General features: G+C 48.4%; 1 protein-coding gene across 2 annotated transcripts in view; it reads left to right on the forward strand.

The window, feature by feature from the left end:
* LOC142584628 (germinal-center associated nuclear protein-like) overlaps window positions 1–13908 on the forward strand; it is a 559187-nt gene that overhangs the window by 183258 nt on the left and 362021 nt on the right. For both annotated transcript variants that reach the window (XM_075694780.1, XM_075694781.1), the window contains exon 12: window positions 2456–2576. In XM_075694780.1, the coding sequence (XP_075550895.1) occupies window positions 2456–2576 (121 nt within the window). The remainder of the gene's footprint in view (window positions 1–2455; window positions 2577–13908) is intronic.

Here is a 13908-nt window from a genome sequence, read left to right on the forward strand (position 1 = left end):
GTGATAACGAGGCCTCTGCATTCTCGCATCTAATCGACCTTCTCACAATGCCTCCCGTTCTGGCCCATTTCGATCCTTCTGCGCCTGCCGAAGTCCGTACTGATGCCAGCGATCACGGAATTTCATGGTACTTCATGGCGCCCCGCCACAGCTGCTTACTGACCGTGGTCGTAACTTCCTATCAAAAGTTATCGCCAACATTGTGCATTCCTGCTTCACTCAACACAAGCTGAATACTTCGTACCATCCTCAATCCAATGGCCTGACAGAGTGATTAAACCGTACTCTTACCGATATGCTGTCCAAGTACGTTTCCAAGGACCACCACGACTAGGACGTTGCCCTTCCTTGCGTCACATTCGCCTTTAATTCTTCCTGGCACGACACCGCCGGATTTTCTCCACTTTATCTACCCTATGGTCGCGAACCGACCTTGCCCCTTGACACGGCACTTCCTCCTGCTGCGATCTCAACAAGCGAGTATGCGCGAGATGCCATCGCCCTCACCGACCATGCACGCCAGCTTGCCCGTGGTCGACTGACGGACTCGCAAACCACTCAGCAGCGTCAGTACAACGCCCGCCACCGTGACGCTGTTTTTGCCTGGTGTGCTCGTGCTCCTGTGGTCGCCCTCTTGTCACGTCAGACTTTCAGAAAAGCTCCTTTCCCGATACACAGCGCCCTACCGCGTGCTGTGCCAGGCGACGCCTGTGACGTACAAGATTGCTCCTGTGAGCTCAACCTCGTCATCTACTCTGGCATTTAGTGATGTCGTATACGTCAGTAGGCTCAAGGTCTGCTACACTGCTTCCGAGTCCGGCGTTTATTCGCTCCGAGGCGGCGCTTGTGCCGCCGGGGGTAGTGCTACGGGATAGTATTTCCAATGACGAAGAGCCGAGCAGTAGGAAGACGATGATGACGACGATTGGAGGATAGCGCGGGCTGTTGCCTCTTGGCCAAGTGTGGCATATTATGTTGTAAATATACTTGTATATGGCTTTTCATCTGCATCTTCTTGCATAACAATATCGTCGTGAAACTTGCGAAATGGTGATGCGGCCAAGGGTGACAGCCAGCGCGCTTTGACATGCTCAAGAAGCACAGAACACACAACCCAGTGTGCTGACTACGCAGCTTACCTGCCACGCTCACTTGGCACTGTGGCCCCTCCTGTGTGGGCTCACCGACCTGGTGTGGCAAGCTTGTGGCCTCCGGGGTTGCACTGCCACGAGTGAGATACCGTATTTATTCGAATCTAAGCCGATAGTTCTTTCTTTTTTTTTTCAAATAATCATATATCAAAATCTAGAGTCGGCTTAGATTCGAAAATTTCAAGATACGCACCAGTTTTTAATTGAAATTGATAAATACGGTGCATAGCTGGTGCTGTCTAGAAAAGTCAGTATTGCAGCCCGCCAGTAGCCGTCTGAAGTACATGAACGACGCCGTCATTTTGACCTGTGTCGTTTCAGTGTGTCATGTGTTTTTAGCGTGGCGTTATCGTAACAGCGCCAAACAGGCGATGCCACCATGCTGCTGCTTTCAAATAAAAGGTTATGCTAGCCACAGAGGAATTATTAAACATTCAAACAGGGTGGGACTTCGCCATTGATGAGAAATATGTCCGTCGTTGGTGGGGCCAACAGGAGACACTCTTTGCATGCTGGCCCCAATGAGGAGATAACAGCGATAAGGAAGGTCGCGATGTAGAATGAGCTCAGCATGTTCATATTCAATAAATGCTGTTTTCATTTTGTGATTGCTGTCCTTGCTTTTTTTGTTTGGCCTACATTCGAGGTAAGTTTTTTTTCTCTCATTTTCTTTGACATACTAGTTCTGTGAAAACCTGCAAGGTGGAGAGAAGTAATTAATAAAGGGAAAATGAGATATTCACCCAAACCTAGCAAATTGCCACAAAGGCTTCGGTGTCGTCAATATTTGTGCAATTTGAAGGGTGAGTTCACATATGACGAACTACTGATACAAAGACCACTTGTCGTGCAACTAATCGAGTTCATTAAAAACAGGTTTGATCGTATCTGTTTGTGTTGTAAAATTGAGCAATGTAAACTACACGTTTTAATTTTTTTATTAATGATTTTTGACAATTTTTTTAAGTCATTTGAAGCCCTATGCCACTGTTCTGCTTCCTGAGTAGTCATTAGAGATTTGCAGTTTTACAGGAACTGACTGTTGGTCTCACTTTCTGACTCTGGTAACTTAGAACAATATAATGCTTGTGTGCATTTTGTTTCCTACTTTATTTTTGGTCTATGCACTTCTTCGCTCTGAGTTACCATAGTCAGAGTTTTGCAAGTTTAGCATCAAATTTGATTCAAATTTGTTTTGTTTCTACAAATATGTTTCAATGGGGAAGTGGTGCAAGCTGTGCCAGGCTAGACTGTTTCAGAGTGTCTCCCAAGTCTCACTGGAGCTAATGACCAAATGACTGCAGGTGGTGAATGGGGGTCCCCTGCCACCAGATCCCCAGGAGATATACCAGCCACATGACAGCTTCATGCTAGATGGCATGCTACGCCCGGCAGCCTATGACGCCACTGACCAAGTCCTGAAATGTGAGGCATTCCCCTTGTCATCCACTTGGCATTGATGAGTTTTGTCTTGCTCAGGTGCTCCTTTTTATCACATGGGGTAATATTAATTGGAGAGGAATGTCAAGTAGAAGTTAGGAAAATTGCACTTTTCTGGTGTGCTGTCTGTAAAAGTTGGGGAGAAAATCATGCTGTGGGAGGTGCCATCGCTCTGCGAATTGTGTGGCTCATTGATGCAATGCCGCCATCTTGACACCTCCATAAAGAGGAGAGAGCAGAGCTTCAGGTAGCTGCAGCACCACATTTTGCCATGCAAGAATAAAAGCAAAGGAAGTTAACCAAAAGAGGAACAACTATTGCAGCGTCAGGGTTCACTACTGACAGATTTAAATCACTGCCATGCACTTTACACTCATTTTGACAGCAGTGAGCTGTGCATTTCTTTGTTTAGGTGACTTTTGGGGATCGCAGTGTTGGTGGCTTGCGTGTCTTATGCTAATGCGTCCATAACGTAAAATTCTTAAATCCGCCGTTGCATATACATCATAGACCGCTTATAACGTAAGTCGCAAATATCTGCACTAAAGCAGTACTGCCCTATAAGGACCAAGGAACTCGATGTCGTGGAGGCGCATCAATGAGAAAGCCTTGTTCCTGGAACCGAGAAAATAGCAGGCACAAATGGTTGCTATGCTGCTCAGGGGAAACACTAGCCACCAGGAGGTTGTCGAGGTATGCAAAGATGAAGGGGAGTCCCCGGGTGACCTTGGTAAACCTCTGGTACGTCTGAGCAGTTTTTCTCAGCCCGAACAATATGTGGACCTACTCCAAAAGCCTGAATGATGTTGAAATTGCAATGTCTGGGATGTCCGCTGACTCGACAGGGATTTGATGGTGGGCCTCCACTAAATCTATCTTGCCAAATAATACCATTCCAGCTAGGTTGGCTACTAAACCAAGAATGTGAAGGAGTGGATAGCAATCAGGAACGGTGCACGCGTGAAACGCACGGTAGTTGCCGCACGGCCGCCAATCTCTTGGGTCACGCTTTGGTACCATGAGGAGAGCTGAAGACCAACTGCTTGATGAAGGACGGATTATACCCAGTTTCAGCATGTGGTTGAATTCTTTCCTTGCAATGGCAAGGCGGTCACCATCGAGGCGTCCGAGTTGGCAGAAAACTGGTGACAACGTGATGCGTGACGTTGTGACATACTGGCAGCTCAAGGTTGGAAGGTTTCGTGATGGCTAGGAAGTCTGATGGAATTGAGGCAAATGCAGATGATGGTATCTGTGGTGCCATTCTAGTGGTTGATTTCATAGGCGTGCGGATGCCTTGTATAGACATCCTAGTCGTCGTGTCGACAAGCTGACGAGTGCGGAGGTCAACACTAAGAGCAATGTAGGTCAGAAAATCCACACCCGATCTGGCCATACGTACGTCTGCAACAATGATAACCCATTGGAAGTTGCATCGGAAACCCAAGTCGATGGTAAGATAGCGCTGGCCATATGTGTTGAACTGTTGACTGCTTGAAGTGGTGCAAAGTGCACCAATTCAAGGCACTTGGGCAGACTGGCAGTCTAATTGCGCGGCAGGAACGACACTGAATTCTGCACCTGTATCCATGAGAAATTGTTGTCCAGCAAGCCTGTCAGTGACACAGTACAGGCAGCTTGTTGTACGGCAAGTCACCAGCCACCATCGGTGACTCTGTGGCATGTTTCCTTCCATCTGCAAGGGGAATGGCACTGATGTACGCTGGCACTGAATTTGTTGTGATACCAGCAAGCAGGAGCTGGACCGAGAAGGGAATCTGGAACAGCATTCGTGGTCACGGTGATGATGGTGGGGCAATAACCATAGTGCACTAATGGTCTCTGAAAGTTCCTCAATCATTTGCTCAAGGCAAGACTGCCGATCTTCGAGGTGTGAGAGCGGAACGGTCATTGTTGCCACAGTACCTGTTGCTGTATAGTCAGCAATGTGGTCGGCCAGCTCTGTGATTGTCAAGGGACATGTCCTATGGTGTGGTAGTCAAGGTGACTACCAGATTCTGTGGCGGGCACTGAAGGAACAGTTCACGCAAAGCGGGCTGTTTGCATCAAGCCTACAGCTACTGAAAAGCCGCCGCATACGACATAGAAGCTCCGACGCTCGACAGTCACAGAGCTCCTCATTGTTGAGGAGCTGCAGAAGGTGCCTGCACACAGACACGGACTTCCGTTGCAGCACCATCATATTGAAGTGGTCATAGGGGGTGGTGTCGTGGGCGCACAACATCTTGGAACTCCTCGACCACCTCTGTAGGGAGTGCTAAGGCAGGGTGGAGAAACCTCACGTACTGCAATGTAATGCACTGAAGGTCGAAGATGGCCTCCACCTGAATAAACCAGGCTGCAGTATTTCATGGCCAAAAGGACGGTAGGCGAACCTGCACTGTGGCGAGGCCCTCTGCGCCGGTTGTCGCTCTCATTCGTGGCCTCGGGCCACCATGTTGCAGGGACTGAGGGGAGGCCCACTACAACAATGAGTGAGTCGGTGAGCGAAAGACCTGAGGACCATTCAGACCGATGGCAGGAGCCAAAGAAGCTCCTTTTTTTTAAATTATTCTTCCATTTTCTTCTAATCTCGCAGCACGAGGCCGGAGACACATGTCGCAGTGCGCCATATACATAAAAGGCTGCTGAGGAGGATGACGACTGCTGCTGAATGGAGCACAATAGCCAAAATGAAATTTTTCTTAGGCAAAATGTGCTAAGCATGTAGACCAAGGAAGCCGCGTATATCTGAGAATCGAAGCATACAACTGGGATGCTCGCATCCATTTAAATTTATGTATGTTGAAAGGTTATTGTTCAAGGACCTGTGGTCATCGCATTAAGCAGCAAAAGCAACACAGCAAAAAGAAAAAGCTATATACAGAAAATTAAGTTGCTGACTAATAGAATACACTAGCAGTTGAAGGAAACTCAGTGTGATGGCTTAGCAAATATCTTTTTTAGGGGTGGGCGAATGCCAAATACAGTGAAACCTCGTTAGCCGTAGTTGCCGGAGCTCAGACAAAGTATGTATTAAACGGTAGTACTGCTTCACCGAAATAGCGTGAGATTGCACACTTACCTGTAAAAAATGGAACTCAGGGAGAGTGCGATGAAAGGGCAAAAAAGCATGCAGTATTTATTCACTTTTTGTGACAAAAGTCTTTTATTTTCATTTGATACTGTGGCGGCCAAGCAGAGACGACAGCGGCCTCAAACTCACTTGAGCTGCAAGCCAGCTTTTCTGCCAGCCCCCCTGTTCTCGGCAAACACCCGCACGAGGCTGACGTAACGCGCAGCTTCTGCCACTGTCTCGCCAGAATCACCTGTGCTGTTGCTTTCCATGTTGTCCTCATCACTGTCATTAGGCAACACTCCAGCAATAACAGAGGCAATGATGGAAAAAAGTCGAGCATGGTAGCAGACATCTTTTCGCAGTTGTAGCAGCACTGCCGAGCAACTTCTCCTTCGTGTTCCAAGTGCCACACACACCACGGCCAACTGTGGATCCCTCTCGCATGCCAGCACTGACTTCTTCGTGCCACATTCGATAGCATGAACGATGTCCAATTTTTCTTCTATGCCGAACACCCGGTTTTTTGTCCGAGCTTCGGTATGATGCAAGTCCTAGCTTGCATGACGCAACAACACAGGTCACGGTGCCAAAATGATGTTGATGGTGATGTGGCTTCAACCTATATTTCAACCTTCAGAGCGCTCTCTGCTTTGGCGCGTGGGGGCCATCTGATCTCCGAGGCTCGCAGTTCTCTGGGCCGACCTACCGCCGTGATTGCAGTCATGGCATACCGCTGTGATTGCGCGACGAAACGTGGAAATGCGATGTGTTGGTCAATATGTATGCATAAGCTGGTACGATCTATGCGGATACAAACGCGTTAGCGTATATACCTGCTTGATGAACACACTTCTTTTTTTTTTCCAATACACCAAAGCAAAGTTTGGGGGTGCGTTCATTATGTAAGGTAAATTTCATGGAGACATTTTCGAAACAGCAAAAATTGATAAATAAGATGGTGATTAGGAATGTGCATAAAATATCTTCGCAGTAAAAACACATGTATACCATTTACAAACCGTAACTTCACTCTGCATCGGAACCACCAGATCTGCTGTTCAGGTCGCTGGCTGCTGCGTCCACATCGTGGTTCCACCATAGAATAAAGAACCAATGCATCAGTTGCGCGAAGTCAGCGTAGCCTGGGCCAATCGCGTGAAGCAAAACTGAACATGCGCTCCGAAAAGTGATCACCGATTGCAGCCCAGCTCGTCCTTGCAGCCGCTTTCGGCCGTCTGCCATTATCGCAAGCCTCACATTGAAGCGTGCATCTGTTTTGACAAGCACACTGCGTGCGTCTCTTGAAGTTTATCACTGTCCGATCAGCTTTTCCGTTTTGTGAGCAAATAAACTCTGTCCCGCAGCAGGCGTATAACTTAAGGGGAAACCGTGCGCCTGAAAACTTTTCGATGTCGATTTTGATGACACTTGCTAAGTTTATGTATTTCAGTGTGCTAGATTTAAATATACATCCAGTTTTCTTGCAGAGTAAGTAACTTTCCAGAAATTGAAGAAATTCAGCTTCATTGCATAATTTGCCTGGAGGTGAGATATCTACCAAACTATACATGGCATAATAAATATAGACTTACAAAAATGATGTGGAACTAACAAAGAGTGCAAATAGCAAGTATGGTGTTTCAACCCAATTTTATATCAAATGAGAACATCACAAACTTCAGTCAGAGAAATCCATATAAATGCTAAAAAAAGAAACATTAAAAAAATCCAACAGATGCAGCAACCTTTTTTCGTTTATTTGTACTCTACATAGCTTTGCCTTTCTGAGAAAAAAAAAGGAATTACAGTGATAGCTCAAGTAGAAGCAGAGGTAATGCACCTCCAATACAGCATCATCATCATCAAAATTGTGGTTTTGAGAAAACAAGAAAAAACATTTCACAACTGATATATTGAAAGTTTGTAAAAATGGCCCCAAAGGCCATCAGTAGGTACCAGGTATAATTCATGGCGATTTGGCCATTGCCGGTCGACGACATAGCATGCACTACGAGTACGTTCACTTCAAAAATTTTCGGGCCTTCCATTCCCTGCGAGCTCTTGTCCCAATGCAACTTCACCACCCAAATCATAGTCAGTTTAGTAGCGAGATCGTAATCCCGATTTTCCACATCAGCTACGCAAAACCACTGCAAGTATTACACGAGAAAACGAGATTGTTCACTGCTGCAGGCTTTGTGGCCTTTATGACCGAGGCTGTTGCACTATCGGCGGTTGGATCATCAACAAAACAGAATCTTTCGCTCTGTGGCTGTCATAGATGCTATTTTGTTGAGCGTAGCTTTTTCATGTGCTCTTATCCACTTTCTATTCAGTTATGAGAGCCGTGTTCAATTCTTAGGCGAGTGTAACCGGCATGTGGATATGAGTGATCCGGCAGAGCAGTGAGGTGATGTTTGGCGGCGAGCTGCCGGGCATCCTGTGCCGACTGCGACGATGGAATTGCTTTCGGAAGTTGCTTGCATCTCGTACATTTCTGTCTGTAACGATTCATGAAACGAAACTTTGTCGGACCTACAGCATCGCGGACCCGAGAGAGAGAGAATCAGCTTTTATACTGAGCCCTTAGCAAAGGTTGGTGCGCGCTGGCACCAGATGGGGTGGAACCTTCTTCTCAGGTCCCATATGCGTCCAGCAATTCCTGGCCCCTAGCCGCCAGCCTGAGCTGGGTCGGTAGGTCGGGGCTGGACAACAAGGTCTCCCATCGCTCAGGAGGGGGGGGGATGGGGGGGGGGGGTTCTTGAGCGTAGTGCACTCTGCAAGGATGTGTGTTAGAGTGCCTTTTGATTGTCTGCAAAACGGGCATGAAGTGTCATGCTTTGTTGGGAACATCTTGTGCAAGAGTACGGGATGCGCTACCGACCCCCACTTGTGTGCGTCGCACGATCGTTTGCTGCATTCGGCTGAGTTGCGGATGCGGACGGGGAAGCCTACATCTGCCGCTTCTGTACATTTGGGTGATTTTTTTGTAACTTGTCACGGGGTGAGGTAGCTCTGGCTCGTCCTCGGCCCGGATTGACAGTCCTCGGGCATAGTGGTCGGCGAGTGCGTTGCCTTCCACTTGCGAGTGAGCCGGGACCCACACGAGCTCAACGGCCCGTCCCGATGATTTGCATTTGGTGAGGATCGCTAGTGCCGCGGGAGAGATGTTCCCCTTGCGGTAGCTTGCGTAGGCGGTCTGGGAGTCTGTGACCACGGTCCTCACTCCTGGTTGTGCGAGTGCGAGGGCCACGGCCACTTCTTCTGCTTCGGCTGTATTCGTCGTCCGTATCGACGTGCCTGTGACCGACTAAGACAAAATGGTGCTTGTTTTCGTCGTTTGAGCGCTCGTGGTCCTTGGAGCCAAACGTGACTCACCATATTGGTCACATGTTCAAACTGGCCAGTAATAGCATGTGCCCCGAACTTCTTTTTTTTTTCTGTGTTGTGGGGTCTCTCCCACCCTTGCTCTTGGGACAAAGGAACGACAACACAGTAGTGCAAACAATCACAAGGGCATTTATTGCACCTTTCATAGATCAGTGCCTGCTAGCCGAGTTGCTATCCCCAAAACATGCCGATGGGCGCGCGACAAATCTAGAAGTCTGACTCACCGCGACCGGAAGCGAGCGAATATGTTCGCCCCATGCTGGATCCCAAGGCCTGGTCGTTCGCGTGTATGGTCACGCGAATCGTGGCGCGTTCGAGGGCGGCCACGCGAGGCGGTCTCGCAGAAGCATGGGTCGGCGCGCACGCGGGATACGTCCCCGCCGCGCGCCGACCCGCCGGGCAAGAGGGTCGCTGCACGTGCGGCACGGCCGTCCCGCTTCCTGTCTCGAACCCAACAGCCCGAGCGCCTTGTCTCCCGACGCCCGAGTAACCCCGCAGCGGCGCGACGCTCGCGCCATCTCTCGCACCGCGCTTGTACCACCCGACCGCCGCGGGCGCCAGGCCACGCGGCGGGCGAAGCCGCCCTGCAGGAGACGAGCCATGCGGGAAAACTAGATCTCAGGGGAGGCGTGAGAGTCACGCATCCCCACAGTGTGTGTGTGACTGCAGCACCGACAATGTTGCCAACCAACGAATAAAGAAAGCCAGAAACTTGAGCTTTTGGATGTTACCAAAATGTCGCTGGTAGAGCGCATAGTTATCGAGTTATGCGTGATGAATATCAGGCGAGATTTGTTCCCAGTTTAAAGGGCAACGCTTGCAGATTCGCATCTTTAGATCACGATAACGGAAGAACTATGAGATATTTTGTGACCAAATTTCGGAGATAGGCGCAGAAACACGTGAGGAACGCAGAAAATAAGAATTTAAGGGGGGACGTGGTAATGAAATTTTTTATTTCTGGGAATAAATTGACGAAATTTGGCATGCAGGTCTGATTTGTTATGCTGATATCATAACTGAAATAGTTTGCTATATTTTTGAGCTATCTATATAGTACTTGAGTTAGAACACTTGACATCCTCTAATGGTCATCCCTCAGATTAATTAATTAATTACACATAAGTTTGTCAAGGCATGCTGGTATGCATGTTCAAAAAAGCCCAATATGTGCAATAAAGCTATTGGTTTATTTTTAGGTGCCGAAATAAGCACAAAAGCCTTTTTTTGAACTTTTCTGTGCATATTGTCTTACTAACGACCTTTGCGAAAAATCCATAATAAATTTTTTTATGATGTGCAGATGGAAATGGACAGCTTTATTGTGCTCATCAATGTTTCACGATCTAAGTGCCGCGGTTGACGGGAGCAATTTTCACGCCTCTTTCGCGCGCTTTCAAAAACAGAATGATTCTGTCTTCATTCGTTGTGAAATTGCACTGGGATTACTGAAAGCAACTGCACAAAAAGTGAAAGCTGAGATAACGGGGCTCAAAGATTTATTTGCTGGAAACATCAAAGTATTTACAGTCGCCGACCGTTTATTCGGACCTCACGGGGACTGCGGAAATGTCCGAACAAACAGGTGTCCGAAAAAGCAGATTAAGAAAAAAAATGAGATCCTTTATTTCCACGCACTTATTCGGGCTCGGCAGCAGGCTTGAAGAAATCATTAGTGTGCCGTTGCACGCTGTTCCGTTTACGCGCAATCAGATAAGCCTGAATCTCTGAGAGGTTCGTGGAAGCACAGTCACTGCTTGTGCACGCTCCGCATGCGACGGCAGCGTAGCACATGGTGCCTCATCTTCCGACTCGGAGTCATCGTCCCGCGGTGCAGCAGAAACCTGACGAATGATCTCGCCGTCGTCGAGTTCTGCGCATGTCAGTACAGCAGTGTCAGCACCTGTGAAACTGTCAAATGAGACGGTGTCTGGAATCGCAATGCAACCACTGCGCAGGTCTCGGCAGAACATTTTCGGGAGCACATCGGAAGGCGACAAATCTTAGGCCTCCCGGCACCCGCTTGCCGGCATTCCCCAGCGCAGTCTGCGCGGGCACTGTCGGCGCCCTTAGACACTTCACGCGATGTTTCCGTACGCCGCGTTGGATCACCGAAACCTCAACACACCACACAAAGCAAACACCACCGTGCCGACACCAGTCGCACAAACGAAAAATGTGGCCTGCTCGCAGCGTCGTGCGCGAAAGAAACAAATCAGCTGCTGGATTGTCTTGACATGGCTTACTAAGCTGAAACCGGAACTGCTGTACGGCCACTCTATCGAACCAGGCAGAAACGATGATGATGAGCGGGGATTTCCAGTAGCGCCACCATAGAGAAAGAAATTGCTGCACTTCGTGGGGCAGCAAGGAAGCTCCGTTCAAAACAAAAATGGCGTTCAGCAAGTCGAACTATGCGCCGGTCAGAGTCGGTGCATGGTGCCCTCGATCGAGTTGGCTCAAGGAGCGTCCGAAAAATCAGACGAGAGGTTGCAAGGTGTCCGAACTTTCGGCTGTTGTTATACATTATGGTCTATGGGGAGAATGGTGGTGCCGCGAAGCTGACCGCATAATCGGGCATGTCCGAATTTTTGGAGTCCGGAAAATCGGTCGGCGACTGTACTTTCAGCACCTAAAACCCGCCTGGAATGTAGTCCTTTGACAGTGAGGACACATTTTGTTTACATTTTGAGGTAATTTTTTGTTCTTTATAGCAGTTTCGTGTGCCTTCGTTGCCTTTTTGATACATCGTGCATCCTTTTCAGCAGCCCGTCGCAGTGAACACAATCCTGGACTGTATCCCAGTTGTGACGCGATTGTTTGCAGTGCTCTTTCACAGCCAGCATTGAAACGGCAAACTGCATCTGCCACAGCACTTTCAACACTCAGGAGTGAAGCAAACTGATTTTTTAGTTGGAGTGACCAAATGACATTGTTCAGCGACTCGATGGCGTTCTGCATTTTGCCTTGCTGGCATCTTTCAAGGAATTCTCTTGAAGATAGATGTTTATATATAGGCAGGAGTGCTGCTCGAACAAGTGCAGGAAGCTGCAGCTTGTGTGCAAGGGTTGGTTGACCTGAGGCCACCGCAGAATTAAACTTCCACCAAGAGTTCGCGCCAGTGGGACAGTGCTCTTGATGCGGCTCACCATCGGTCGATGTTATATGGTGAAAAGTAGCCATGATGGCCTTTTCCATAGCAGGCACATCATTTGGGTTACTTTTTGTGGCTAAGCCATAATAATTTGTGAGTTCTTAAATTAAACCCTGCGTTAGGCGGCTCTTTCCACTCATGCTGAGCTCACGGTCCTTGCTCTTGTTTTTCTGAACAAGGTTGCACAAAGCAGTTCCCATTCTTTTTTTCACGTGATTCACACACTCTTGTTTGTGTATGGGTATGAAACCATACACCTTCTCTTCACTGAGGGCAATATAAGTGCGGCTATCCCCATCACAAAGGACATTTGTGTAACGGAGCTGGTGTTTATGAAGAGACCGCTAAAACATGGTTTTTGCCACAATTATTTCCATTTGCCCTGCACTTGCCTCGGTGTTTCTTTGGCATTGTGGTCGGTGTTCTTCATGCCACTCTGAATAAATACTGTCTCCAGGCTTGGGGCCAAGAGAACATCCATGGCAATAGTTGGAGAGGACACAGTGGTCCAAGACAAGGCCAGAGTATAATTCACTAGCACTGCCAACACCAATGTGACTTGTGTGGCCCCTTGTCATCCAAGTGCCATCATAGATCACATCAACGTTGCCTGGGGCGCATCCAAGTTCCCTGTAGATCTCGCACATTTTCTGTGCACTTTCGGACTCTATTTTCATGGCTGCTGAGGCAGTGGCAGGGTGAGTATGCCTACGTTGCAGCCTTGCGTAGGATTTGTGATGCAGTCCTCGATGGGAAATGTCCATGTGGGAGAAAACATCATTCAGTGTGGCTTGCTTTTGTCTACTGACTGCACAGTTCTCAGTGCACGAACGTTCACTTCAAAAGGGTTGATCTTCTGAGTGCCAGCACATTTTGGGGGTGACCACCTTTTGCTTATCACCCCACAGTCATCACGCAACAGTTCCATTTTAGTCGCAAGCTCGAGACATGGCCCAGTTTCGACACGAATTGGTGCTTTCCTGCACTGATTGCAGCTTGCTGCAGAGAGCAGCTCGTTTAAGAGTGCTTTATTTACAATGAAAAACGACGATTTGGGAACCACGTCGTCGGCACACTCTCCTTCTGTCAAAAGCTGAAATTTCCTCTTTGTCGGAGAGGTAGATGACAGCGCATTCAAAACATCCCCTCATTTCGCAATCTCTTCATTCGTGAGAATTGGAGCTGAAATCTGCAGCTGAATATTTGACGCGACGTCTTTGCCAATGTCACATTGCCGTCATGACCACGCACGGGTGCGCCATTCACCACCGCACGGGGGCGCGTCGTCACCACAGCCCACGGTCGCGTTGTCAACACAGCCCACGGTCGCGTCATCACCAGCGCATGTGGTCGCATTATCACCACAGCATGCGGTCACGTCATTTATAGACTCGTAGTTTTAAAGAAATTATTAAATAAACGAGCGAACTCGACGTCGTTTCTCGCGAAAGCGTCTCAAGAAACAGCTACATTCGGCGGCGGCGCATTTCGTAGCCGCCTGCCTTTACGCGGTCATCTTCACCTCGCTTGAAAGAGCGATCTTTCAGCTCTTTTTCCCGCCTAGATGAGCCTCATGCGTCGCGTCAATGCATACGAAAGTGCAAAAAAGTAAAAAAAAAAAAATGAATGCAAGCCCATCATTGGCTGCTTGTGATTATGTGTCGAAATGGAGGCTTCGCATTGGCCCGCGTGGT

Source organism: Dermacentor variabilis, chromosome 6, assembly GCF_050947875.1.
Source record: "Dermacentor variabilis isolate Ectoservices chromosome 6, ASM5094787v1, whole genome shotgun sequence".
NCBI classification, from domain to species: domain Eukaryota; kingdom Metazoa; phylum Arthropoda; class Arachnida; order Ixodida; family Ixodidae; genus Dermacentor; species Dermacentor variabilis.